Source organism: Adiantum capillus-veneris, chromosome 8 (assembly GCF_014529385.1).
Source record: "Adiantum capillus-veneris isolate H3 chromosome 8, ASM1452938v2, whole genome shotgun sequence".
Classification (NCBI taxonomy): domain Eukaryota; kingdom Viridiplantae; phylum Streptophyta; class Polypodiopsida; order Polypodiales; family Pteridaceae; genus Adiantum; species Adiantum capillus-veneris.
In genome coordinates, this window is record NC_140938.1 from 152,440,267 (window position 1) to 152,467,121 (window position 26,855).

At 43.4% G+C, this 26,855-nt stretch overlaps 1 protein-coding gene across 1 annotated transcript; it reads left to right on the top strand.

Moving 5' to 3' along the window:
• Positions 1-16,995: 16,995 nt before the first annotated feature.
• Positions 16,996-19,165, top strand: LOC147453179 (uncharacterized). Its single transcript, XM_086518650.1, has 2 exons — positions 16,996-17,578; positions 17,668-19,165. Exons 1-2 carry the CDS (start codon positions 17,140-17,142, stop codon positions 19,137-19,139), a joined length of 1,911 nt encoding a protein of 636 aa, XP_086374776.1. The 5' UTR covers positions 16,996-17,139; the 3' UTR covers positions 19,140-19,165.
• Positions 19,166-26,855: the final 7,690 nt, after the last annotated feature.

Sequence of the window (26,855 nt, forward strand, 5' to 3'; positions counted from 1 at the left end):
GCGCCTCCTTTCCATAAACCAAATGAAAGGGTGTGTACCCTAATGTGGTTTTGAAGGAGGTTCTATAGGCCCATAGAGCTCCATTCAGGTGTTTGTCCCAATCTTGGCGCCTGGCATGTACCTGTTTGGTGAGAATTTTGCAAATGATTCCATTTACCTTTTCCACCAAACCATTGCACTGAGGGTAGTAAGGAGTAGAGTGTTGATGCTGAATATTTAGCTTCTTCATGAGTTCTCCTACCAAGTCTGCTCTAAACCCTGGTCCTCTATCAGATAGTATTTCAAGAGGGGTGCCAAACCGGCAACAAATGTGGTCAAAGATGAACTGACTCACATCCTTAGCAGTAATTCTATTGGTCGGCATAGCCTCAACCCATCTAGTCATGTAGTCTACTCCCATGATGATGTACTCTTTACCTGACTGAGTGCGTGGTAGAGGCCCTATGGCATCAATTCCCCACTTCTCAAAGGGCCCATATACCTTTATTGGGTTCTGAGGTTCAGCTATGAGCCGTCGTGGTCCTGCTTTCTGACATTCATCACATGTTTGACACCAATATTTGACATCACGATAAAGACTTGGCCAAGTAAACCCAGCTTGTAGAACCTTTCTACTAGTGACGTCGTGTGCAAAGTGTCCTCCGCACATATCATCGTGACAAGCTTTTAAAATCTCTTCAATTTCACTCTTCAAAGGAACTCTCCTGAGCACACTATCCTTACCAAGACAATACAAGTCATCATTTACTATGCGATACCTGGTAGCCTTCCTAGCTAACCATCGCCTTTCCCCTGCATTCAAGTGTTTAGGAGCCTCTCCTTGCTCCAGAATGTGCATAATATCTTCCAAGTCCTCCTTGCCTTGTTGAAGTGGAAGTTTGATGGCCACTGCTCCCACTATTGACTCATTTAACTTTGATGATGCTAGGTGGTCTGCATCCTTGTTCTGGTCTCTTGGTACATGATGTACTTGTGCCTCCCTAAATCTCCTCATAAGAGCTTTTGCTTCTCTCATTTTAGTAGAGAGACGGGCATTTTTGCAAGCCCATGTACCTTGCATTTGCCTTACCAAAAGCATGGAGTCACCAAAAGCGTTTAATCTCTTAATTGAATTATCGAGGCACCAACAAAGGCCATGAATTAGAGCATGATATTCTGCTTCATTGTTGGAGTGGACATCTTCTAGAGTGATCCCTTCACCATGGATCCTCTCTCCCAATGGGGATAAGACCACGATGCCTGCAACTGCCTTATCCTTGGTTCTCTTGTATGCTCCATCAAAGTAGAGGCTATAAGCATTGACCAAAGCCTCTACAGCTGGAGGTGGTGGAAGTTCCTTTCTCTTCAAATGGCAAACTTTTTCATAGCACTTGTTTGTTAAAATGTCGGCTAAGCATGCTCGAGTTGTTCTTTCAGCCTGTATTGTATAATCAAACTCTTGAAGTCGCACCACCCACTTTGCTATTTTGTCAGAGATTTCCATATGTTGTAGTGCATAGGGAAACATATCCTCCACAGTGATAATTACAAACCTCTTCGGCAGCAAGTATGGCCGAAATTTGGTTACCGCAAACATGAGAGCTAACACTAGCTGTTCCATTAGGGTGTAGGCCTTCTCTGTGTTTTCCATGAGGCAGCTAGCAAAATACACAGGCCTCATAAAGGAGGTTTTTGGATCTTTTTGTAGGAGGGCAGCACCAATGGCTTCTTCTCCCACACTAGGGTTTACAAAGAATGTTTCTTCCCAACAAGGTTGGAGGATTACAGGGAGTGACCCTAACATTTTTTTAATCTCTCTAAAATGCCCTTCACTTCCTTCACTCCAAATAAGCGTCTCTTGACGAGTCAGCTGTTGTAGAGGAAATATCACTTGGGAGAAAGTGTATGAATCTACTCAAATATCTTAGCTTTTGCAAGAAGGAGATTAATTGTTTGATGGAAGTTGGGGAAGGTAGATTTAGCAATGTTTCTATCTTTTCAGGATCTACCTCGATTCCATCAATGGACACTACATGCCCTAATAGTGTAACCTTGCTTTCCCCAATGTGACATTTGTCCTTGTTTAGTTGTCCACCCAGCTTAGTTAAACGAGTAAATCCTTCATCAATCTTGCCGAGATGCATACTTTTGGAGCTGTAAATACAAAAGTCATCTATGAAAACCCTTATGGACTTACCAAAGTAAGGTTGGAAGACCATGTTCATGAATCGTTGAAAGGTGGCTGGAGCGTTGGTGAGACCAAAAGGCATGACTCGAAATGCAAAACATCCCCATGGTGTGATGAAAGTAGTCTTCTTCTGGTCCTCCTCTGCAATGCGTATTTGAAAGTAGCCAGAGTAGCCATCACACACTGTGTATCTCTCATGGCCTGCTACTTCATTTAGAATCTCATCTTGAAATGGGAGAGGGAAGTGGTCCCTCTTTGTTGCAGCATTTAGTGGCTTGTAATCCACGCACACTCGCCATTTACCATTCTTCTTTGGCCTCACCACTACTGGGGAGACCCATTCTGAATCTTCTACTGGGTATATGAATCCTGCTTCTAAGAGTCTCTTCACCTTAGACAACAGTGCATTTTGTTGCACAACTCCTAATCTTCTTAGTTTTTGTACTACTGGCTTGCTCCCTTCTTTTAGATGGATATGATGCTTCACTGCAGTGACACCTGTAATGTGAGTGTAATCAGAAATAAACAATGATGCATGCTTCTTGAGAACATTTACATAACCCTCCTTTTCTTCTTCCTTTATATCCTTGGATAACATCTCCTCTAGGCTGGCATCCCACACATTCTTCATTTGGATCCTTGGGTTGTCTTCTGATGAGGTAGTTTCCTTTATGGTGACGCCCATGACTTCGAGAGTGCTATCACTCTCTTCACTTGAACTCTCTTCCTCGTCCATGGATGAGGAGCATCCACTTGAGCTCCACTCATTAGCTGACGTCTCTAGTTCAAGGTTCTCTTGTCGCCCATTCTTTAGGTTATAAACCACCTTCCGACTATGGCCACCCATGCGAGGCCTCAACTCCAAGTCTCCTGTTGCCCAATCTTGCCTAGCTCCTATACCCATGAGCCAAGGTCGTCCTAAAATAAGGGGGTATCCTTCTCCCTTTACTGGCATCACATAAGCATCAACCTCTGTAGTGATTCCAAAAACAGAAACTCTCAAAGCTTTCACTACACCCACACAAGTGACAGAGACATTATTGGCCATTTTTGCCCTAAAGTTTGATGATTCCATTACCTCTAAACCCAATTGATGTATTAGCTTTTCTGTCATGACACAAACCTCTGCTCCACTGTCAATGTAAGTTTTTGGAATCCGTTGTCCCTTGATTTGAGCCTCCACCAAAGGCACTATATCCTTGAGACCATATGCTTTGATTACACTTACTAGCTTACTTCGCTTTGCCCTCGTGCTCACCATTTTTTACCATTGTCGTCGAAGCTTTGGGGAGATATGAAGTAGTTGTGGCCAAGTAATCTTTGGTCCTTGAGAACTCACATCAGTTGTCAAGTCATAAGGTTGTGTCCGAGATCCCATAGGGAAATCAGAGATGTCAATTTGAGACCTAGTACGGGTCTTTCTCTTCTTGGCTTCATCTTTAGTTGCCCGAGATGTACTTGCTTCATTGCTTGCATCCTTGCTTGTTTCTTTACCTACTTCATCTTGGACACGCACACGTTTGATAGGCATTGTAGCCACTTCATCTATCTTCATCTTCCCTTTAGCTATTTCTTCCTGGTTGCTTCTGCCCTTGAGGACCTCCTCCATCCTTATGATGCTCACATTTGGTTGAGTAGCAGGGGCTTGAGCTTGAGCACGAGGTGGCTGCAAAATTTGAGGTTGCGGTTGCTCTTGTGCTCGAGCTCTAGCACGGGGTGGACTTACTTGTTGTCGAGGACCTCTGACAGGGTAGTCATATCTTCTGGGATGAGGGCAATTATACATGCCGTGGCCAATTTCCCACAATTGTAAGACAACATTTCCCTTTCTTGACGTCGCATTGGTGGACGATTCCCACCATTTCCCTCAATAGGCCTTCTTGCACCCTGCACAAGATTTACTCTCAACCCCTCTAGCTGGTTTGTGAGATTGTTTATTTGTTGGAGCATATCTTCTTGTTGACCTCTATTGAGGTCTGGTGCATTAGGCACATTTGGAGGTATGTGAGAAGCTTCCATAGTTGTGATATTGCCTCCCAAAGCTAGCTGGCCAGCTTGGGCTTGATAGAGAATCTTTCTATTCTTTTCCCTAGCAATTCTTAAGGCATCTTCAAAAGCATTTGGAAATTTGCCCTTTACCTTCTCCCTTAGCAAGGGGTACAAACCTGAGATAAATCGATCCTTTTGGAGGCAATTGGGAGCTCGCTCACCAGGGTTTAGTGAGTCTGACCATTGCCCCCAAAGTTTCAGAAAACCTTCCTCATAGGTTTCATAACCATGAGGGTCAACTTGATGAAGGGACAGAAGCCGTTGCCATAGTTCTTCTGCCGAATTGGCTCGTTCAAATCTTCGTAGGAAAGCCACCTTCAATCCCTCCCAATCAATTCTTTGGGTTGGATCTAGAGCCTGGAACCATACCCTAGCTTCTTCTTTTAGCACCAAAGGAAAAGCTCTCAATTTCAATGCTTCGTCATCCCTCCCGGAGACAAGGAAAGCCATCTCCAAGTTATCCAAAAAATCCCCAGCATTTTCCCCACTACGCCCAAAAAAATTTGGGAAAGCCATCATAAAAGTGGGTTGCCTTCCTCTCAATACAGCACAAAGATGAAAACGTCTAGGCCCAAATCATATCTTATTAAGGGTAGAATAAATGGATTGATAGATGCATTAATCTCAGCTAGACGACGAGGGCCTAGTAAGTCCCTTATGATGTTTTGGAACCTAAGCTTTGTGCTAGCTATTATATGCACAATTTGTCTAGCAAGAGGTTGGAAAGGTCCATATAAATCCCTATGATTCATGGAGTATGCTTAAAGCAAGATGAAGATGTGAACATCAAAAGATATATTATACTCCAAAATGGGAAATATTATAGGGTCAGGGGACAGCAATATCTCTCTCAACCTCTCAGCTCCAAAATAGAAGACCAATCTTTGTTGGAAAAAAATCTTTCTATCAATGCGCACATTCACCCTAATATTCTGAACTGATTGAAAGTTGTAGAAAATGGGATTATTCATTGGTGCATTAATTACAAACTTCCATGAAGCACTTCATTGAAGTTGAGCTCTCTTGGATCCCACCATTTGAGAGATGCGAAGAATTTGCTCACCAGTGATTAGCCTAGCTTTGGTGTGACCATCTTCAGCTTTGTAGAGTTCATAGGGTTCGATGGCTACCCTCTCAACCACCTTGAGCCTTCTTGCTAGTAGTAGTTGGAGTGCATCACCATATGTAGCCTCTTGCCAATACCGCACCCCATTGATGTGTAGCTCCCCCTCCAAAAACTTGTTAATACCCGAGTTTGAGAGTGCTTTCACCACCTGAAGTCGAGGCTTCAAAGGGAGTGTCTTCACACTAGCCACAAAGCACTCAACACAATTTTTTGACCTAGGGACTTGATGACTACAAGATTTTCCTTGAAGCAAAGAAGGGTGTGTGTAGTTAACTCTCTTTACCCGCATACGTGCCGTTTGTCGATAAAGACGCTTCTTTTCTCGAGCTTCTTGGGGAGACCATAGTGGAAGTTTCGGAGAATTTGATGGATCTTCCTTCATAGGATTGATAGAGCGCTGCTTGAAAACTCTTCAGTGGGGGCACCAATTTATGACGAAGGAAATTTGGAATGGCGGCCTCTACACCAAAACAAACTCCATTGCGCCACAAGGGAAATGAGATGAGGGCACCACCTAGTCTTGGAAGCGTGGACTAGGACCGCTACACACACACACACACACACACAGAGAGAGAGAGAGAGAGAGAGAGAGAGAGAGAGAGAGAGAGAGAGAGAGAGAGAGAGAGATCACTATGAATGAAGCATTAACCGTGGTGTGTGTACAAGGAATGGATGACTTCAAACACTCCCAACACAAATAGCATATAGATTACCAAACAGTCACTCAAGGATTAGCCAAGATCACATCAAGCACTCTTACACACATATAAAACATTTCTCTTAATTAACATAAGTAAGAGGAGGAGAGGTTACTAGCATGAAACAATTTGCACTCTAGGATGTGCAAGAATAGAGTGAATGAATGAGCTTATGGGCTCATGGTGAGTGATACAAAGGCTCAATGGGCTGAGGGAGGCTTGAAATTACAAAGGGGAAGGCCTCTTTATATAGGAAAGAGAGTGATTAGGAGTGAGGTTAAGATACAAGTGTAATTTATACAAATGAAGCTTGATTAGGGACATTCAACCAATGAAGAAGCTCCTTCCAAGTGATTTGTTGACCAATTAGCTCCATCATCACTTGTGTTGTCTTCACTCCTTCCTCCATAGCTTGAGTCCAAGAGCTTCCTTATTTTAAAATGTAAAGAATCTACATAAAATCAATACATATCTAGTAATAATAGAAAGGGGTTGAATGAGAACTTATGAATTACAACAAGATTAAGCATGACTTGAGAGGTGATTAGAAGAGGAACTTTGATGGGTTTTTGAGCTTGAGAGAGAGGAGGAAGGAGAGGAGGGTGAGAAGACTAATAGCTGATTTTAAAGAAGGTCTCAATGTGGAAAAGGAAGGGTGTGTGTGTGTAAAGGTAGGGGGGTGGTCTCCACCACAGTTGAAAAAACTAGCGTCCACCATTTTGGCCATATCTCCTAGATCGTAGATGCAAAAATTATAAAAAAACTATGGCCAGAATCTTCAGCTTGTCAGTTACAACTTTGATGAAGACAACTTTTTTTGGATCGGAGTGGAAGTATTTTTTAAAAATTCAACAAAATCATGTGCCTGGTTTCTTCCTTTACCAAGTCTTCCACTTGGGTCCCATTTGTTTGAATCATCATATGGCTCCAAAGCCATGATGATATGAGCCACTCATGACCCTTGAATCATGGGTGCATGGCTCCACAACCACATCATATCTTTTCTTTTCACATTTACATATTTTCCCTTCCCTTTACCACTAGGTTCTCCCTCTACCTTTCACCTCCGGTGAACTAGTCAAGAAAAAATCATTTTTTTAAAAAAAATTTCCAAGAGGTTGTTCTCACTCTTTCTTTTATTGTAAACCTCTAGAAGAAAGGAAAACCAACAAAATATGATAAACAAAAATTTGTGACAGGCTCGAATCAATGTGTCCCTCATTCCCTTTGTGTAAAGGGAGCCTGTGTGTGTGTGTGTGTGTGTGTGTGTGTGTGTGTGTGTGTGTGTGTGTGTGTGTGTGTGTGTGTGTGTGTGTGTGTGTGTGGATTTCTCTCTCATCCCCTACCTTTAGGGCTCGCCCCCTCCCATGTAGGGATGTGCAAAGGCTTTTAGGGCACACACAAAGCATCCAATTTTCCCTAGGGTTGACCTTTGGACACAACCTTTGAATTTTGGAACCTTAGCATTTTGGAAGTCTTAATGGGCTGAACCTTAGGGTCTTTTTAGCCCATTGTTGCAGATGGCCCCCCTTTGGATCCCTATTTTCCCTCCTTTGGATCCCTACTGTGGCCGGTCTGCTAGCTTAACCAATATTCTAGCTTTTTCTCCCCTGGCCTTCCCCACATTAAATGATTAGTTTAATATGAGAAAATCATTTAGGAGAATTAGATATTGATTATTATGACATTACCTCTCTCTTGAAATCATAGTCGTCCTCGACTATGGTGTAGAGAAGATAAAGCATGTTCATGAGTCCTTTTCTTAGCGGGTAGAGAATCCCTATGTTACCCTACGACATCATTCCACAATGGATGACTAGTCCATTTGGCGCTTGAGAGCCTGAGGCTGCCACAAGCATGTCTGCACATTAGTCCTATCAGTCTTCCATAGTAGAGTGACAAGCTCTACTTGGTGTTTGGGAGACGTCGTCTCCACAAACTTGATCTAAGCATGCATACTACTTCATTTTTGTGCACATATAAAGAAAAAGAGAGTCTTATAAGACAAAAATTTTGTTCATTTTTAACATTTTGTACATTTGCTTACTCTTGGGAAGCATTGTAAGCATTGACAAGGTTTAGGTTATCCTTTAATTGTATGCCTTGCATCCATCTAGCATCTTCAAAAGGATAATTCTTAAACTTAATAAGATATCATCGGATAGTCTTACCGCCTCTTAGTACCTTGTCTTCATGTCGGAGAATGGACTCGGGCTGCAGCACCTCTTCTTGGTCCTCGATCTCCGGTGGGTCTTCAATAGTTGGTTCTTGAGGTGGCTCTCCTTTGTAAGGCTTTAATAGGCTCACATGAAAAGCATTGTGTATGAGCCAATGATTGGGCAACTTGAGTTGATAGGCCATCTCATTGATTGGCCTAAGAATCTGAAAGGGAGCATAGTACCTTTTTGCTAGTTTAGCATAGTACCTTTGGTGACCCGTAGGATTCTTGCCCGTTGTGTGCCTTAATCGAGCCTTGGGAAACTTTAACAAGACCCAATCATTTTCTTTAAAGGCTTGGGCTCTTCTGTACTTGTCAGCAGCAGCCTTTTGCCTTTGCTGTGAGATAGAGATAGCATCCTTAATCTTTTGGAAAGATTCTTGTAGGTCTCGGCTATACTCATCTGGAGCGAAGATCTTCCCATGTACCTTAAGTAGCAAGGGACTTTTTGATCTTCCCTCAATTACCTCGAAAGGTGCTTTTCCTGTGGAAGTATGTACAGTGTTATTGTAAACATACTCCACTAAGGGTAAGTACTTATCAAATAGGTCTTCTACCCGTGGAACGGGAAACCTATTCTTGATAGTGATCCTATTTCGTGCTCTATAGTCGACACACATACGATATGTGCCATCTTTCTTTTGCACTAATAGCACAGGTGAGCAAAATGGAGATGAGCTAGGCCTAACCATGCCCTTCTCAACTAACTCATGCACTTGCCGCATAATCTCCTCTTAATGAGCTTGAGAAACTCTATAAGGAGGTTTATTAGGCGGTGAACTTCCTGGAAGAAGTTCAATTGCATGGTTATAAATACCTCGTTTAGGAGGTAGCTCACAAGGGATGTCGTCAATAAAAACATCTTGAAACCCCTTGAGAAAATTGGATAACTCTAATTCCTTTTGGTTGCTTTTATTTTCTTTTGCTAAAGCATTAGGTTCATTTTGAGAGTCTTTAACAAAAATCATGTACACGGAAATAGAGCTCTTTATTGACTTGTTGAAAGCTGGTGTATGTACAATGGGGATGGTGTTACCCATTTCCTTAGCATTTTGCTCCTTAGCAGTCCATACAAACTTAACGTTCTTCTTTGTTAAGTTTGTATGGACTTGAGAGAATTTTGCTATGAAGCGTCTATAGTATGCACACATACCAATAAAGCTTCTTAGCTCATGTAGATTCCTTGGGTTAGGCCATGATTTTATTACCTCTAACTTTGATGGATCCATACAAATACCATCGTGAGAGATAATATGACCTATATATTGAATCTCTTGAAGGAAGAATTCTCTTTTCTTTTGGTTGAGAAAAAGTTTGTTTTCCCTCAAGGCTTGAAAAATCACTTGGAGATGTTGCTTATGTTCCTCCAAATATTTGGAGTAGATGATGATATCATCAAAGAACACACCAGTGAATTTACGATATGGTCTAAAAATTTTCTCCATGAGACGATTGAAAGTAGCTGGTGCATTAGTCAAGCCAAAAGGCATGACTAGATATTCATAAAGACCAAATGTTGTGCGAAACGCGGTCTTTAGGATATCTTCATCCACTATCCTTATTTGATGATAGCCACTCTTAAGGTCAATCCTACTGAAGTAGGTAGAGCCTTGTAGCTTATCAAACAGATCTTCTACTCGAGGCACGGGAAATATGTTTTTGATAGTGATATGGTTTAGTGCTTGATAGTCCACACACATACGGTATGTACCATCTTTCTTTTGCACTAAAAGGACTGGAGAACAAAAGGGAGAGGAACTAGGCCTCACCATCCCTTTGTCTACTAATTCCTGTACTTGCCTCATAATCTCCTTTTGTTGAGCTTGTGAGACTCGATAAGGAGGTTTGTTAGGCGGTGAGCTTCCTAGAAGGAGCTCAATACGATGGTCATCATCCCCTCGTTTTGGAGGTAGGTCCATAGGGATATCATCGATGAACACATCTTGGAATCCTTTTAGAAAAGTAGACAAGTCTAACTCTTCTTGATTCCTATCATTTTCATTTGATGAAACATTATTAGCTTTTAGAGACTCTTTAACATAAATCATGTACGCAGAAACTGAGCTCTTCATTGATTTATCAAAAGAAAGAGGATTTACAAGTGGAATAGTGCGACCACGCTCACTAGCATCTATATACATGTTCTTTCCCCTGTAGGTGAAGTAAATTCTCCTTTCAGGGAACTTCATGTTGGCAGCCATGCGATCAAACCATGGTGCCCCTAGGATAACATCCTGATGTTGGAGAGGAGAGATGAAGAAGTTTTCTTTGTCGACATAGCTTTGGACATGAAGCCTCAACTTCCCAATCAAGGGAGTAACGGAGGCTTGTTGTCCCTTGAAAGCTGCATCAGTTGTTACTATATCTCCCATCTCAAAAGCTTGAATGCCCAACTTGGTGGCCAACTCTATTGATATGAAGTTGAGAGTAGAGCCAGGGTCAAACAAGATGAAGGCATCATGCTCTCTTACCTTTCCCCAAGCATAGGAGAGTGATGATCCTTTGCAATGAGCATCCTCCTTTGGAGCTTCGATGGTGGAAGCCCTAGGAGTCTCATTGCGAGTATTCTTCTTGGGGCAAGAACGATAGCCATGTCCTTGCTCCCCACACTTGAAACATTTATGGTCCTTGCGAAAAGCTTCAAGCTCTTCAGGAGAGAGTTTTTTTTTACCTTTGTAAACTCCCTTCTCCTTGGACTGATTGTTGTTGTTGTTATTGTTGTTGTTGGAAGTGCCTTGGGAATTATTTTGTGCATTGGATTTCCCCTTTGCATCATTTTTATCTTTGTTTTCCATGGGCTTGACATTACGTCTAGCCCCTTGATGGAAATTGATGCGTGAAGCAACCATGGTGTGATGGATTACTTCGGTAATAGTACCAAGCCGTTGAGAGTTGATGTATTCGGCCATCTCTTCAGGTAATCCCGCACAGAATTGTTGTCTTTGCTCGGCAAAGTCTATCTTTTGAAAGACAGTAGCTTTGAGATGTAAATCCCAAAACTTGTCTACATACTTGTTGATAGACTCATGAGAGAGAAGCTTCAAGCCGCACCATTCGGTAAGAACTTTATCTTTAGTATCGCTTGGAAGAAATTGCTTCATTATGGAAACTCGTAGAGTTTTCCATGTCTTTGGGGCTTCTCCATTGCCACGAAGGCTAGCCCACCATTGACGAGCTGATTTTTGGAAGTGCATAGCTACATGGCGTAGCTTGGAGGACTTTGTGAAGCCCTCGTCCCCAAAGGCCGCATCAAATTGCTGGATGAAGGCCAACACTTTGTCGGTAGCACCAAAGGTGCCATCGTAGGTGAGAAAAGAGATACTCTTTCCTCCCTCCTTGAACTTCTTTAACTTTTGTGACCTTCGCCATGCAGGAAATGATTTGCGATGTCCTCCCCTCTTGTATTCTCTAGGAGAATAGCCATAACTTTCATCAGAAGAGGAGGAAGGTGAAGAAAAAGGAGAAGAGGGTGACCTCTTCCTAGCCCTTTTCTTCCTTTGTTTCCTCTCTTGCCTTTCAGAGTGATGAGGAGAAGGACTATAGGTTGCTCTTTTCCTCTTGGGAGGAGTAGGCGATCGTCTAGACCGCTGTCTTCGTGGAGCCACCTCTTCAGAAGAACTTAGACTTTCATTGCTTTCTTTCTCTTTGGATTCCTCCTCTCGAATGGGAGAGAGTCTTCTTTTGGGGGTCTCTTCAAGAGGCCTCCTAAGCTCTCTCTCCTCTTGGAGAGGAAGGGAAATTCCATAAGCACGAAGTTGTTGAGTAACTTCGGCTTGCAAAGCAGGGTTGCCCATAGCTTGCTGCAACCTAGCGACGAGATAATTCACAAACATGGGAGCATCATCATTAGCACCTTCATGTGCAAAATCAAAGCTATCAATGTTCATTCTACTCTCTTGATTATTGTCAGCCATGTTAACAAAATTTATGTTTATACTTAGTGTATGCTTTGGCAGTTCAAAACCTTAGTTGCCACTCCTCTTAGCCTTTGAAAATCGGCTCTTAAGTATCTACACCCACGGCTCAAAGTGGTTAATTATAGAGAGTAGAGGAGTAGGTCTAACATAGCAGAGTTGCCAAGGGCTAGCTCCTTTCGGACTTCTTATGGCTCAATAATAGTAAAGCCGTAGGCAAGTCTAAAAAGACTCCATTATTAAGTCCAAAGCTCCCGAGGTGTGCACCATCCCCCACATAGTGGGCTTAACAAAACCGATATTAGATCCCAGTTCCACTTACTCTATTATAATTAACAACATCAACCATTTATAGGCTACTTAAGGACCTCTCTTCTTAAGCAAGAAAAGAGAAACCAAATGCTCTGATACCAATGTAATGGAATTTGCCTATTCAATTTGAGAGTAGCGGAATTTAATGAGAGTACTTTCAAGAAATGATTTTGTGAGCATAGCGGGTAGACATAATTGAAGATAGCAACATAATTATAGCAATTAGTTAACTTGGCATGGACAATACTTTTGCTAGAGAGAGAATTTAGAGAACATGACAACAGTTGAGGACCGGATTTATGTGGAGTCGGTCCCCTCTCCAATAGGCATTTGTATTATGATTTCTCCCATAAAGAGAGACTTGTTACAATACATTCTTTGTGTTCCTTGTGACCTAGGTGAAGCAATGAAGATGGAAAGCTTCATGCATCACCATCATAGCATAACCTAAACTTGAAGAAAGCTTTAACTATACCAAGCCTCAGTCCCAAGACCTCAAACACCTTCGAAGGTGGAGAGAGCTAGCAGAGAATGAGGGTATGGAAGAGGAAGAAGAAACATTTCATACGAGAAAGAGCTAGTTCCTCACTTATCATAACTCTTGTGCTAGCATACATAATAGCATAGTAATGAAGAAGAAATAGATGGCAAGCTCAAGCATTGAAGCATGGCTCTTGGATGGATTTGCATTCCATAGCCAAGAGTGTTGGTGTAGTCTCTCAACCTCTACTTGCTTGGAGAAGGAGAGGGAGCTCTTGCACTTTGCATAGTACCCCATGAGAGTGTTTGTGAGTGTGTGTGGGTGAGTATACCCCCTAAGCACCCCCCTAGCTGGCTTGGGTCGACCCCCCCTTGTAGCTCATGCTTGAAGCTTATTGGACCCCTCCAGGCCTAGCCAATCACAAGCAGGAGCCATTACAAGCAACATGGGTAGCCTCGGGACAAGTGTCCCCCTTTCCCCTTTGAGAGAGAGGACTTGATAAATGCAAAATCAATTAATTAAATATCCTAAATTATCATTGGACCCCTTGGGTGGCCAACCAATAGGCTTCAGGCACACCATGAGGGCAACATGGGGAGGAACTTGACAAGTGTCCTTGCTGCCTCTTCAAGCTGGGGCTTCCCTTGTGTGTGTGTGTGTGTGTTCTCTCTCATCCCCCCCCCCCCCCCTTGTAGGCTTGCCCCCCTCGTTGTAGGAATATTTTTGACTTTGGATGAGCAAGCCCCTTAGTCATCAAGCATGACTAAGCACTTGAAGTAGGGGGTGTTCCCACAAGCATCTCAGGCAAGCTTCTCAAGGCACCTCAAGCATGACAAGCACCTCGAGCAGGACACGCACCTCGAGCTTGGGCCGGGTTCCCACCTCAAGCTCAGCCCTAGCTTACCTAAGGTCAAAGGACTTTTACACACATTATTGGAGGTCTTCAATGAAGCTAACCCTAAGGTCTTATGCTCCATTGGTTAGCCTTGCTCTTGATAGACCATCTCCCATTTGGGCCCCTTTACTATTGGCCCCGTGTTGAGATAGATCTATAAGCACATATCTATATCTTAACACTTGTTCCCATTTATTCTCCCACATTAAGTGATCAATTTAATATGAGAAAATCATTTGGGTTGGTTAGATATTAGATTTTATGACAAACACTTTGGCTATGAATGAGAGGATGGGTATTCAATTCAATCCTCCTTTGCTCTTCAATTTGATGAGGATGTAGGCCCATACTCATTGGGCCTATTGCCTCATATGAATATGGTGCCTAGGATAGGGTGGACACACAGACACACACTCTTTTGCATCATTTTGATATACTTTTACACACACACTATACTTACATTTGGCTCCATCTAATTTTGGAGTATAAACTACCTACACACACACACTCACACTTCTACATTGTTTGAACTATACTCTCTTTAGCTTAGACTTTACTTACACTCTGCCTTGACCTCACTAATAATATAATCACTATTGTGATTATCTACTTGGACATTAGGTTCTATGTACTAGATAGGGGTTGATTCCTTGCCATATTGGGACACCCTTTATAGTAGAGATTTGGCTAGGCTTTGAGCTTGTGATGGGCATATGGCCCTCCTAAGTCTAAGGGCTAGAAGAACTACAAGTGATAGGCATTGTAACTCTCTACATTGATTGCACTACACTTGGACATGAATTTTTTCTTATCCCTCTTTTCGAGATGTGTGGGTTGACATTTTACCAACCATGGAAGATGATTCTCTAGTGGTACTCATGAACATGGGAAATTGGCTATTTGGAGAAAGGAAGATACAATCTAATATAATTTTCTTTGCACTTTTGGCCTCTCTTGGACCTTAACACTTCAGAGGCTCTTATTTGGGTAAAATTTTAGGCCGTTCACTTGCTCGACTTTATGCATACTTACTCTAGATGCCTTGTTCTTATTACGAAACATATCTAGTACAGAGAATATAAGATTTTAGGTCTTCTATTGCATTGAAAAGGTTTTGCACAGTGAATCTTTCACTATAATGATGGTGGGAGATTTCTTTGCCCCAAGCATGATGACTGAAGTCTACATGAGATGATGGAGAGATACACAACCAACTACCATAACTTTGAGCCATGTTATTTATAGAAGGTGAGTGATTGGCAATACCCACTCACTTTGTTTTTTTGCTTCTTTCAATTGTAATGGCTCTACTTCTTGTTACTATGAGTGCTCCTTCTTCATAGGTAGCTGGCAAATCTAATGTGCTTATTATGATAAGATTAGCTTATCTTGATTGCTACATGCTTGTTGTTGGAATAAGGGATTTTGGTTGCAACATACACTCTACTTGCATGGATACTTAAAATGCAGCTTAAGTCATAACTGTGCCCATTAAGCCTTGATAAATTAAATGAATTTTAAAACTATGAATAAAATAGCATCAATGTTCTCTTGAAACAAGCTCTATTACACTTGGATCATACCCAAAAGTAATTCTTCTATGATTCATATAAAGTATCTTTATAATACCCAATAGTGTTTGATTATTTTGTTTATCTTGTAATATTTTAATCTGTAAAGGTTATTATGCCATATAGAAAAATCAAATGTGCATTAAATCTTGATCATATTAGTCATAATTTATGACTATTCCTTGATATCTTTATCGAGTGTGTAATATACTCAAGGGGAGACCTAAGGATTATCATCACCTACACTAACACTTTCATATTTATCAATATTTGGGTTAGCCTATCACAAGCATTACTAGTAGAAAGATATTCCATGCATTTTGCATGTGCTAAGTGAGCAGAAAAGAAGGAAAACTATAGTAATCTACACATTTAGTAGGAAATATTGGTACCCATACCTGCTAGTATAACCCATGTCAGTAAGTAGCTAGTTAGATTCTATTAGTCACATAATTATAGTAACCTCCTTTGCACTTTGAAACATAATCCTTATTGAAAGCCAATATCTTCCATTACTAGTGTGTGTGTGTGTTGGGTGCTCCCTTGGATTGACATAGATTATATTAGTGTGTATAGCTATGCTATTAGACGTCCGTCGTGGCGATTCGCTAACAAAATCCATGCTATAAAAATGTTGTTAGCCTCATGTAAAAGTCCACCTTCACTCATGATGCTATATTGTGAGGACTTGTGCTCGGTTCCTTAATGTTGGAATTTTGGTTTTATCTCATACGCAACTGGTAAAAAGCCAACTAGAGCTTCCCAAATTTTCATAGTTCACACAAAATGGTGTCAAAGGCAGGAGTGTCCGCCCCAATCAATCTTTTCCTTTTTTTTTGAAGTAGTAGGAGGTACCAATTGAGAAAAATAAAAAAAACCACCCAGGTATTAGTTGAAAGGGGAGAATGGAAGGGCGAAGGTTGAGGGAGAAGGGCGAGAGACCACGTCTCTCTCTCTTAGCACGAGCACAACCAGAGCAGCCGGCCAGCCAAAGAGAATCTTGCAGGGACGAGTGCATATGTGTCGAGTGCTCTTTTTGGCCGGCAAGTGGCTGGCTGGCCGCTGTAGCCCACGCCTCACCTCCCCCGGCAATGTCTCCAGCCTCCTGCCATCCAATCAAAAGTCTGCAACCCTCTTCCACTCGCTGGCCGAGCTGCTGCCGGAGAGGTTGTGCTCAATATCGCCAGCCAGCAAGGGAAGATTCCTCAGCATCAACTGTTGGCTGCCCAGCTGCCGTCCGGCTCCTTGTGCTAGAGCTATCTCTCTCTTTTAGTCTCTCGCTCTCTCTCTCTCTCTCTCTCTTTCTTGCTATTATGGGACGTTCTCTCTCTCTCTCTCTCGATGTAGGAGGGAAGTGGCAGGAGCAGTTTGAGATCGCTCCATCCCCTCGTCGCGTGACCCATGAGCTCGTCTCTCTTGCAGCCCCTCACAAGGCAGAGCTCTCTCTCTCTCTCTGCGATCAAGGCAGCCTTCTCCCGGCTCTCTCTACGTGCCATCAGAGTAGCGTCCACAGTATCTCTGCCTGAATGCGAGCAAGGCACCTGTCTGGGCAGCGAGATTGCTTGTGTGACAAAGAGAGGGGGAGGGGGAGGCGGGGGGTTGTTTAATTTACCATTTCGTTAATGTTTTTTGGGTGGGGGTCCTCTCTCGCGCTCTGCTTATACTAGAGAAACCCTAAACCAAGGTATGTAGCAAGCCGTTGAGTGCGATGGCATCCTCGTCTAAGAGACGCCGTGTGCTCCCATGGGAGCAACCGGTCCTCGAGCAGGACAGACAAATACGAGAGCTGCAGAGAAAAGTAGAAGAGCGGCACAGACAAGTAGAAGAGTGGCAGAGACAAGTAGAAGAGCGGCACAGACAAATAGGACAGTCCAAGTCCATATTGGCAGAGATGCAACAAAGCCTTTGGGAGGAAGAGAAGCAGCTGAAAAAGGGGAGATATGGAGATCCAGTGTTAGAACGCAGTGTAGTCGAGTCAAGGGAGAGGATAGAACAGCAAATGAGTTTCATAGCAAAACAGGAAAAAGAAGCTGCCGAGCTCGAAGTCAAGGCTGCGGAGTTCGAAGTCAAGGCTGCCAAGTTCGAAGTCAAGGCGGAGGAACAGATACAATCCTTCAAAGCAGAGATAGCACGGATCGAGCTAGCAGGTTTGAAGGTCTTCTTTTTTTTGTAGCATGATAGTGAGTTGTGATCTATCTCTCTGTTTATTGTCTTGTTCGCTTTGCCTTTCTTGTAGATACCAGTACTGGTGATGATTACTATGACCTTATTACAAACCTTGGTGCACCCTCCTCTCTTACCAACGCCAAGAACTGGAGACGAGCACAAGAACAGCTTTTATTTTTGTGTCACATCCCTCCTGAGGCGGAGCCCCCTTTTCCGCTCACCCTAGTGCATCGTGCATTTGCAAATTTTGTTGACAGGTTTCACTCTTCAAGAATTGAGTTTGGTAACCAGGAGTGTGAACTTGTGACTGAACTATGCATTGTGGCGGCAAAAGATGTCAAGGACGAAAAACAAAAAATGGAGGAATTCAATCAACTGATTGGCGATTATCTGGGAGAGGCAATCAATCAAGTGGTTGTGGCGTCCTCTTGCACAACCGATGGATCTCTGCTGGTCAAAAAATACACGGCTTATCTGTCTGAAGTAAAGAAAGACGAAGTTAACACCTTGTTTCAAGCTATGCAGTATTACGCCTTGTTCCTTTCTAAAATGACACGTGACGAAACAAAGCGCACCTTCTGTCCTTGTTTTCTTGTCGAGCTGGTGGGTGTTTGTATCAGGATCAGTGGACTGGCGTTCTTCTCCAAGGTGGCTTGTCAGCCATTAACCCCCTTCATGCACTGCTATATAAATTCCTATGATACTGCCGATATGGACAGTCTTTGCAGAGCGATGCTGGCTTTGAAAAAAGGGGTTTCTGAATTGAGGGAGTATTACAACGCACACCCAAATCCACCTCCAACAGTTGATAAGAGGATCCCGTATCCTCTCCAGGAACAGCAAATGCAATATGTCAAGCGCATTGGAGCCCAGAAGCTTCTTTTTGTGGTGGAGATGGAGCCTTCTGGGGAGCGCAGATTATGCAAGTTCTGTAAGAGATATGGGAAGGGAGTCCATGAGACATGGGCACAAGCTGGCCTCGCTCCCAAGCTATTCAAATGTGGAGAAATTCCGGGGGGTTGGATTGCTGTTGAGATGGAGTACCTCTCTCCAGATGACTGGAAATCTGTACATCAGTGGTGCAACAACCAGCTGCCAGAAATTGACCAATCCAGATTGTGGTCAGCAGTTAATAGTGCTTTGCAAAGGGCATTTAATCTTGAGTGTGAGATGGAGTACCTTTCTGCAGATGACTGGAAATCTGTCCAACAATTGTGCAGCTCTGTATCAAAACGTGATGAGTCTGCATTGCTGCTGGCTGTTGAGAATGCTGTTAAAAGTGTATTGAAGCTGAAGCATGAAGTTGCGCATGGGGACATGCGGCCTCCAAACGTCATGGCAAGAGCAGTGGAAGGAGGATTTGAAATCAAATTTGTGGATTTTGCTTGCCCATGTGAATGGTTCTTTCTTTTGGAAGTCATTTTTTTAACAGGAATGAGGTCTTTTTTGGGTTTGTCAATTATGAATGAGCATGTGGTTTATTTTAGTCTGTCAGTTTATGGTCACCCACGACACTGTAGCAGTGACAACATGATTGAGTGAAAAGATGTTTCGTATTTTTGTGCATGTGTACATGTTGTTTATGAGGTACATCGACACATGTTAGGCTTGGACTTTACATGTGGTGTAAGCAGAGAAAGGTAGAGCATATGGCATGGGTTGAAGCTTGAAAAAAAGGTATAAGTTGCATATAGTGAGAGCTTGCCGATGTGAATGCTTCTTTCTTTTTGAAGTCATTTTTACAAGAACCGAGGTCCTTTCTGGATTTGTCAATTGTGAATGAGTGCATGGTTTATTTTAGTATGTCAGTTTATGGTCACTCACATTATACCAGCAATGACAACTTGACTATATGAAGATAAGTTGTTCCGTTTTCTTTTGCATGTGCATGTTTTTGTTTATGAGGTACATTAGCACATGTTTTGCTTGGACTTTGCGTGCGGTGTAAGTAGAGAAAGCTAGAGCGTATGGCATGGGCCGAAGGTTGAAAAAAGGTATTAAGTTGCATGTAGAGAGTTTCGATGTGAATGTGTTTTTCTCTTTGAAGATTTTTTTAAAGAACGAGGTCCTTTTTGGATTTGTTGATTATAATGAGTACGTGGTTTAATTTAGCATGTCAGTTTATAGTCACCCATGTTATAGCTACAGTGATAGCTTGATTGTGTGAAGAGAAGCTGTTCTGTATTTCTATGCATGTGTTTATGAGGTACATTGGTACATGTTTGGCTTGGACTTTGTGTGTGGTGTAAGCAGAGTGTATGGCAAGGATCGAAGGTTGACAAAAGGTATAAGTCACATGTAGCAAGAGCTGGTTGATGTGAATGCTTCTTTCTTTTTGAAGTCATTTTTATAGGAATAAGATCCTTTTTGGGTTTGTCAATTGTGAATGAGTGCGTGGTTTAGTTTAGTCTGTCGGTTTATGGTCACCCATGACATAGTAGCAGTGACAACTTGATTGTGTGAAAAGAAGCTGATCCGTATTTTTGTGCAGGTGCATGACATAGTAGTGACAACTTGACTGTGTGAAAAGAAGTTGTTTCTTATTTCTGTGCATGTGTGCATGTTTTTGTTTGAGGTACATTGACACACGTTCGGCTTGGACTTTGTGTATGGTGTACACTATCGGGATGTGTGCGGTTTAGTTGGGAAAGTGCGAGACCTCTAGCTGTGAGAGCCTTCTGTCCTAGATTGAAATTAACCCGGCCTTGATGCCCGTATTTTTGTCTCAGTTGTCGGTCTCTATGGCTATACTTTCCCGCTCTGTAGCCTTTTCTTATGCTTGTCACCTAGGCTTATCTCAGTGAGTGGGCCTTTGCTTGAACACAAAGGCTTTTGCACAAAAGGGAATGTTTCTTTTCTAAGCATAGATGTGAACAAGATCAAATTGATTTATGAGTAGTTGTGTATACTGCATTAAGTCTTCTTTGAACCTTGTAATTTGTCACTCCAATACCGGCCTAGACATTTAGGTTATTCCTTAAAGTCTCATTGTCTGATTCTGTGTATTGCTTACGAATTGGGCTGTAATATTTCATAACATCCTTATCATCATGAAGGCAGGCACTAAAAGACTTAAATATTGATGCTCATCAACTTACTTTTGGCGAGCTCTTTGATTGAGTTTACCTATCTTTTTGTGGGTACAATCTTTTAAGGATTTTCCTTTAGAAGCATTAGGCGGTTAGATGGCACAAGTTGATATAGGGTATTAATGTTTATGCTATATTTGAAATATTTTGAGTAGATATCTTGGACTTACATAAACAAGAAAGTGTGAGAACTATGCTCCCCGGCTGGGGGAGCGATTTATATAGGGGGCATCTTGCAAAGATGCCCCCTCTTTTGGTGTTTGGGAAAAGGGAAAGGGGGCAGATTCCCTTGGTTCTAATGAAATGGAATGAAAAGAGAGGCTTGGGAGTTGTGTCGTCCGTACGAAGGGAGCCACGTGTCTTATAGCTTGGGGAGTGTTAGAGATTTTGTATCTGTGTTACATGGCCGGACACATTATGGCCGGACACTTGTAAGTGTCATTGTGCTCTCTTACTGTGATTGCAGGCTATGACACACAAACTCATAAGTGAACCAACAACATCACTCCTATTCTCTTATTGTTGGTGGGAAGTATCTCTTACTCATATATACACACATTAAAAAAAAATGATTTTTTACAACAATACCTCTCACATAAAAATTTCTCCCTTTCCAAAGCTTGCAAGCATAGCATAGCATACCCCGCTTCTTCACTGTTTGTTGCACACTTTGGATTGCATAGCGCCATGGGTCGGGCAACAAAAGACTCTCTCTCCACTCTCCATTGCACCAACAGAAGGACATCTTCTCTTTGTCTCTCACTTGATAGCACTATGGCTGAACCAAAACTCTTCCTCTCTCTATCTCTGTGTTGCACAAGTGATGGGTAGTAGACTCTTTCTCTCTTTCCCTTGCACACGGCTATGGAAACAAGAAAACTTCTCTCTCTCCTTCCCTCCTTTCTACAGAAGGTGGAAAACCTCCTCCCTCCCAGCATACTCCAATACGTTCCTTTTTCCCCCTTTTTGGCCTGCCATGTGCAAGTCTTATTTTTTGGGCCAGTTTAAGTCTTTTTGGTGGCTTGTCTTTATTGGCCGAGACATAATTAACATTTTTGGCGAGTGGTCGTGGGTTTTGTTTGCTCTCTCTCTCTCTCTCTCACTATCGTGTCTGCATATGATTTGAGGAGTACTCTGCTCTCTCTCTCTCTCTCTCTCTCTCTCTCTCTCTCTCTCTCTCTCCGCTCATTCTATTGAGAGAACATGGTCTTGGCTGCTGTGACTGTGTGTGTGTGTGTGTGTCATGTGTGTACGTCTCGTGTACTCTGCAGTCGTGGCTGTTCAGCTGAATGCTCGATAGGCTCAGGATGATCGCTTGCTGTGTTGTCTCTGTTTCTCTATCTGTCTCTCTCTTTGCCTCTGTCGTGTCTCTGTAGCTCGCGTACTCTGCAGCTCATCATGGTGCCATGCATTGGCTGTGCAAGAATCCTGTCCTTGGGCTCAATCTTTAGCTCTGAATAGCGTTGATATCTTCTCATAGAAGATCACAGATTGTGTTTCTATCGTGTCTCTGTACGATCATCATGCTGCCATGCATTGGCTGTGCACAGAATCCTGTCGCCTGCGGTCCTTGGGCTCAATCCTTAGCTCTGAATAGCATGCAGATCATGGGATGGTTTCTTTACGAGGCATTTTCTCTCTCTTTGTCTCTGTCGTGTTTCTGTACGATCATGCTGCCATGGATTGGCTGTGCAGGCATCCTGCCGCTTGTGCAATGGATGCAGGCCAAATGTCTTTGCAATGGATGACAAAGGTACATGTGTGTTTCTCTTTCTCTCTTTCTCTCTCTTTCTTTCTCTGTTCAGTTCTACGATTTTGTAAAATTATTATTATGTTTATTATTTAATTTATGTGTTCTCAGAAATGGTGATGATTACGTATGACTTTGTACATACTGAGTCGTAATCAGATTTGGAAAAAACTGAGAGGTAGGCTCTATTCGATTCTCTTTTGGGTGATACTATTTTTGGAAAATGAAAAGGGTGTTTTTTGAGAGAGCGTCAAAAACAAAGGAGAGCGTTTTGTTTCTTGCTGTTTGGCGATTGTCTGTGTATAGAGAGCAAGTTTGGAGACTGCTTGTGTATAGATGCTGGTGAGGTTTAGTTTGAGGTCTTTCATCTTGTACTTGTGGGTTTCGCACTTTGGGTAATCGACTGGCCGTACATCTTACTTGATACTTATGGCTCTGTTGGCGGATACGCAGCGACGGACGTCAGCACAACGAGAACTCACCTAACAAGATTTGTCAGCTAAGGACGAAGTTCGACCCACAGACGCGTGGAAGCAAGCATAGGGTGTCAATCTACACTCGACCGACTCTCGACTAATTCCTACAGAGGTCTCTACCCAATGTATAAGCTATAGCCTTCAGGAGTGCATAAGAGGAGATTTCCTACCAACGCTTCCAAGAGCCAAATACCCATCAAACGATTTCGAAACGCCATAGAACTTGAAGAGACCCTACTAACACCAATAGGTCGCTCTCCGTAAGGTCCATGAACCAAAATCCCAACCTTAAACACCTGGTACAAACTCACGCAGGATGTCTGGCCGAAATATGCAGGTCGTCGTTTTCGAAAATTAAAGTGCCTAATGTGTAGCTCTACTCAATGCTTGTGGGTTTCGCACTTTGGGTAATCTAGTGGCTGTACATCTTACTTGATACTTATGGCTCAATCTGCAAATGATGTTTTAAGCATAGACGTTGATGTTTACGGTATGGTTGCTATCTTTATGCAGTCGATACTTTATTTAACGACGTACTTTGGTCTTTGAATTTGTGCTGTTTTGTTTGGTTTTCTCTTGTCTGCTCTTTGGATATTACATAGAGGCAACGAATGCTCGTATTTCTCGTGCTAATGCCAATGACAAGTTGAGAAACTCATCTTGGAAGCGTGTGCTAATTGAGATAAGTGATTCTGGATCGTCATGTTCCAAAGCAAAAAGAAAGGCTGTGTCTGTAGACGTTATTTCAAAGATGGCTGAAGAGTCAGATAGGAACATCGAGAGTAAGTACGATTCTTTTCGTAGACTAGAGTTGCGATTCCAAATTTTTGCAATGATAGAGATGTAGAGAGCACATTCTTGGGTGGAAGCACAATGTTTGCATTGCCTTCAAAATGCAGCTCCACAGAGGGGGTATTGTCTATAGTGGGTTCTTGGGAAATATCTAGTTGATAACAGATGTCCTCGGGATCAATCACGCTTTCTTGGATCAGTCTGCGTGCCTCTGTGGCGGCACGAAAGGCGTCGCCGACAATACGATATGCGGCAGGGATCAATGTGGTGAGGACTGTGCCTGTATCAAGGATTGTGCCTGTATCAAGGCCGATTGTGTCTGTATCTAGGGTAGTGAAGCTGGAGGCATCGACCAGTGTAGAGAGGCGCCTTCCCTCGATGCTAATTCCGACCAATGGCACCATGTGAGCCCCCTTGAATGAATGAGCCTGGTGAAGACAGTTGTTAAGGCGCCCGGTATAAGCCTCTGCACGTTGCCCAACCCGATCTTCCCTCCCTACCAAAAGCTGGTTTTTCTAGAAATACGCAATCTCGGCGGTTTGTGTGGAAGGCAGAAGAAGAAGTTGCGATGGCTCTGAGACAGGAAGGAGTAGAAATGGGCACCAAAGCCCACCAATGCCTTGATGGGAACACTCATCCTCGACACCTCGTGCACACACCCAAACAGGATGGGTTACAGCATCTGAGTTCCGTCCAAGGAAAACGTTTCCTGCGCCAGAATCCCTTTTACACTGGATCCCTCATTATAATCCACGGAAAAACTGTACTCGTCATTGTCATTACAACCCTGCAACAAAGTTCAAAACCACATCAATATGCCATATTGAGAAGCAAGAAGTTTAATAACTAGGGTTGTGGGAGGTGTGAGTATCAGCAATGTCGAAGGCGCCGTGCCTGGAAGGATGGAAGACTTGAGCACAGGTCGGAGGGGCAAGGGACCGTCCAAAAAGTGGATGAAAGGGCACGGTTGAAAATAGGGCCGGGAGTGATTTCGTTGAAGCCGGTGGCGCACTGAAGCCAAGGGAGGCCACCTCCGGTATCAAACGCGAAGATGAAGGTGGTAGGCGGGGTACCCACTTCCATGTGCATGTAATACAACTTACTTCTCCCTGGTACCATAATGGCTGTGCTCATCAGAGGCTCGTCATCATCGTCATCGTTAGCTGTATCGTCATCATCATCGTCACTTGACAAGCTGGCGGCCTCCACACGGTGCAGGCCCCTGATCAGCCTGATCTCCAGAGCCAATATATTTGCTGATAACACCTGCTGCTGCTCTTCATTCGTCGTCATCCCTTCCGGCGATTGGAATGGAGATGAATTATTGTATGGGTGCAGCAGCTGCGCCTGCAGCAGCTCCGTCATCATTGCCACATTCATAACCTTCGATGGTTCATTGCCGTCCGGCGCTGCCCTAAGCTGGCTATCGCGTTTATGACGCACGGGCGTAGTACGACGATTGTCAAGAAGGACGCCACGCCTAACATCGCAAGCGGGGCGTTGCTTGCCTTTGACGTCGTCCTCATCTTTAGCGTTTCCATTTCGTCGTTTCACTCTCATCGTCCCAATCCATTATTTATGGGGCACTTTGCCGCACTAACTGATAGGAAGACACTTGCAAGTTTAAAAATTTGCATGTAAGGTTCAAGGCTGCTGCTGGCCTCTGGAGCGCTAGGGTTAGGGTGGTGACTAACAGGGCCTAGCTATGGCGTGAGTAGAGCTAAGCTAGATCAGTTGGGCATAACCTCCTAGTTACACCCTTGCATATTAATCATGGCACTTCACCACCCCATCATTAATGAGCCCTCTCCTCGAACACATGGCACCCATCTAATGCACTATCGCATCGTAGCCTAGTCCTCCCCAATGCTCCTGGCAAGAACACACTGATGCAGGAGGTCCTCTCTGCACTGCCCCACGACGTTGCCTAAAAACTCAAGGCAACTGGATATGGAAGCGCAGTAGCAGCTGTACACCGTACCAAAACAACGCCGGAAACCGTTGGCGAAGCTCCTCGTGCAAGCTTCAACTCCTTGCAGGATTCCCTGCCCGAAGACCTTCTCGGGTGCGAAAGCTCTGAAGATGCTCAAGGAGGCACGGCTCCAGGTAGAGGAAGTAAGCCCCATGTAATCCCGAGCGGTCTGCACTAGTTAACTACCTTGTATGGGTTGAGTTCCCAAACCTTTCCATGCATTATCATGCTCACTTGGCAGAAATAGGGGCTCCTCTGGGTAAAGTCGTAGGGGGCAGGCAGAAAACGAGCTACGTGCCGTCACGGCACCCTAAGGTGCTAATCGAAATGGATATTTCTGTGGATCTACCTACTGCCATCGACATCTTTATAGATTATGGGGAACTCTATGAACAAGAGTTAACCTACAAATACCTAGCTAATGCTTGTTTTCACTGTGGGGACAAAACCCACTTTGTCAGGAATAACTGGCCGATTAAATTCTCGCCCACTGTCCCTCCACCTCAGACAGGGACTAGTATCCCGGGAAAGGACCCAGATCAGGGTCAGTTCACTATAGTGACTCATGCGAGGAGCAAAGCCTCTAATATAAATCAGGAAAAGAACAAAGAGAAGCCCAAGGGTAAGGGTAGAATCTGACAGCCGAATAGATTCTCTGTGCTAGCTCCCCTAACTTGCTTTAAGGAAAGTGACTTTCAAGAGTCCGAGGTGTCTGAATTTGAAGCTCAAGAATCGCTCCCCACTGATCTGGAGAGGCAAGTTAACAAGATGGATGAGGATACACTCATTGATCTTAACCTAGCTTCCCCTCAACAGGAAACTGCCAACAAAGAAAACATCCCCCCGAAGCCCCTCTCGACCCCGATGGACATTCAAAAAGATAACAAGCGTGCTCATGAACAAGCCTCTCAGAAATAGTCTAAGTCGTCTGCAGGGAAAGCCAAGAAGGATAGAAAAACTCATAGATGAAAGTGCTTTCTTGGAACATTAAGGGGCTCACACACCCCTCCAAATCTAGGAAGATTAAGGCTTGGTTGTTGAGCAACTAGGAAGATGTGGTATCTCTGCAGGAGATCAAGGTAAATGGCCAAGACCTCTCCTTGACGCTTCAGGAAATCTCCTCCTCTCTTCAATGGTTCTCCTCTACCCACCAACGAGGCTCTGGGGGCACCTTAGTAG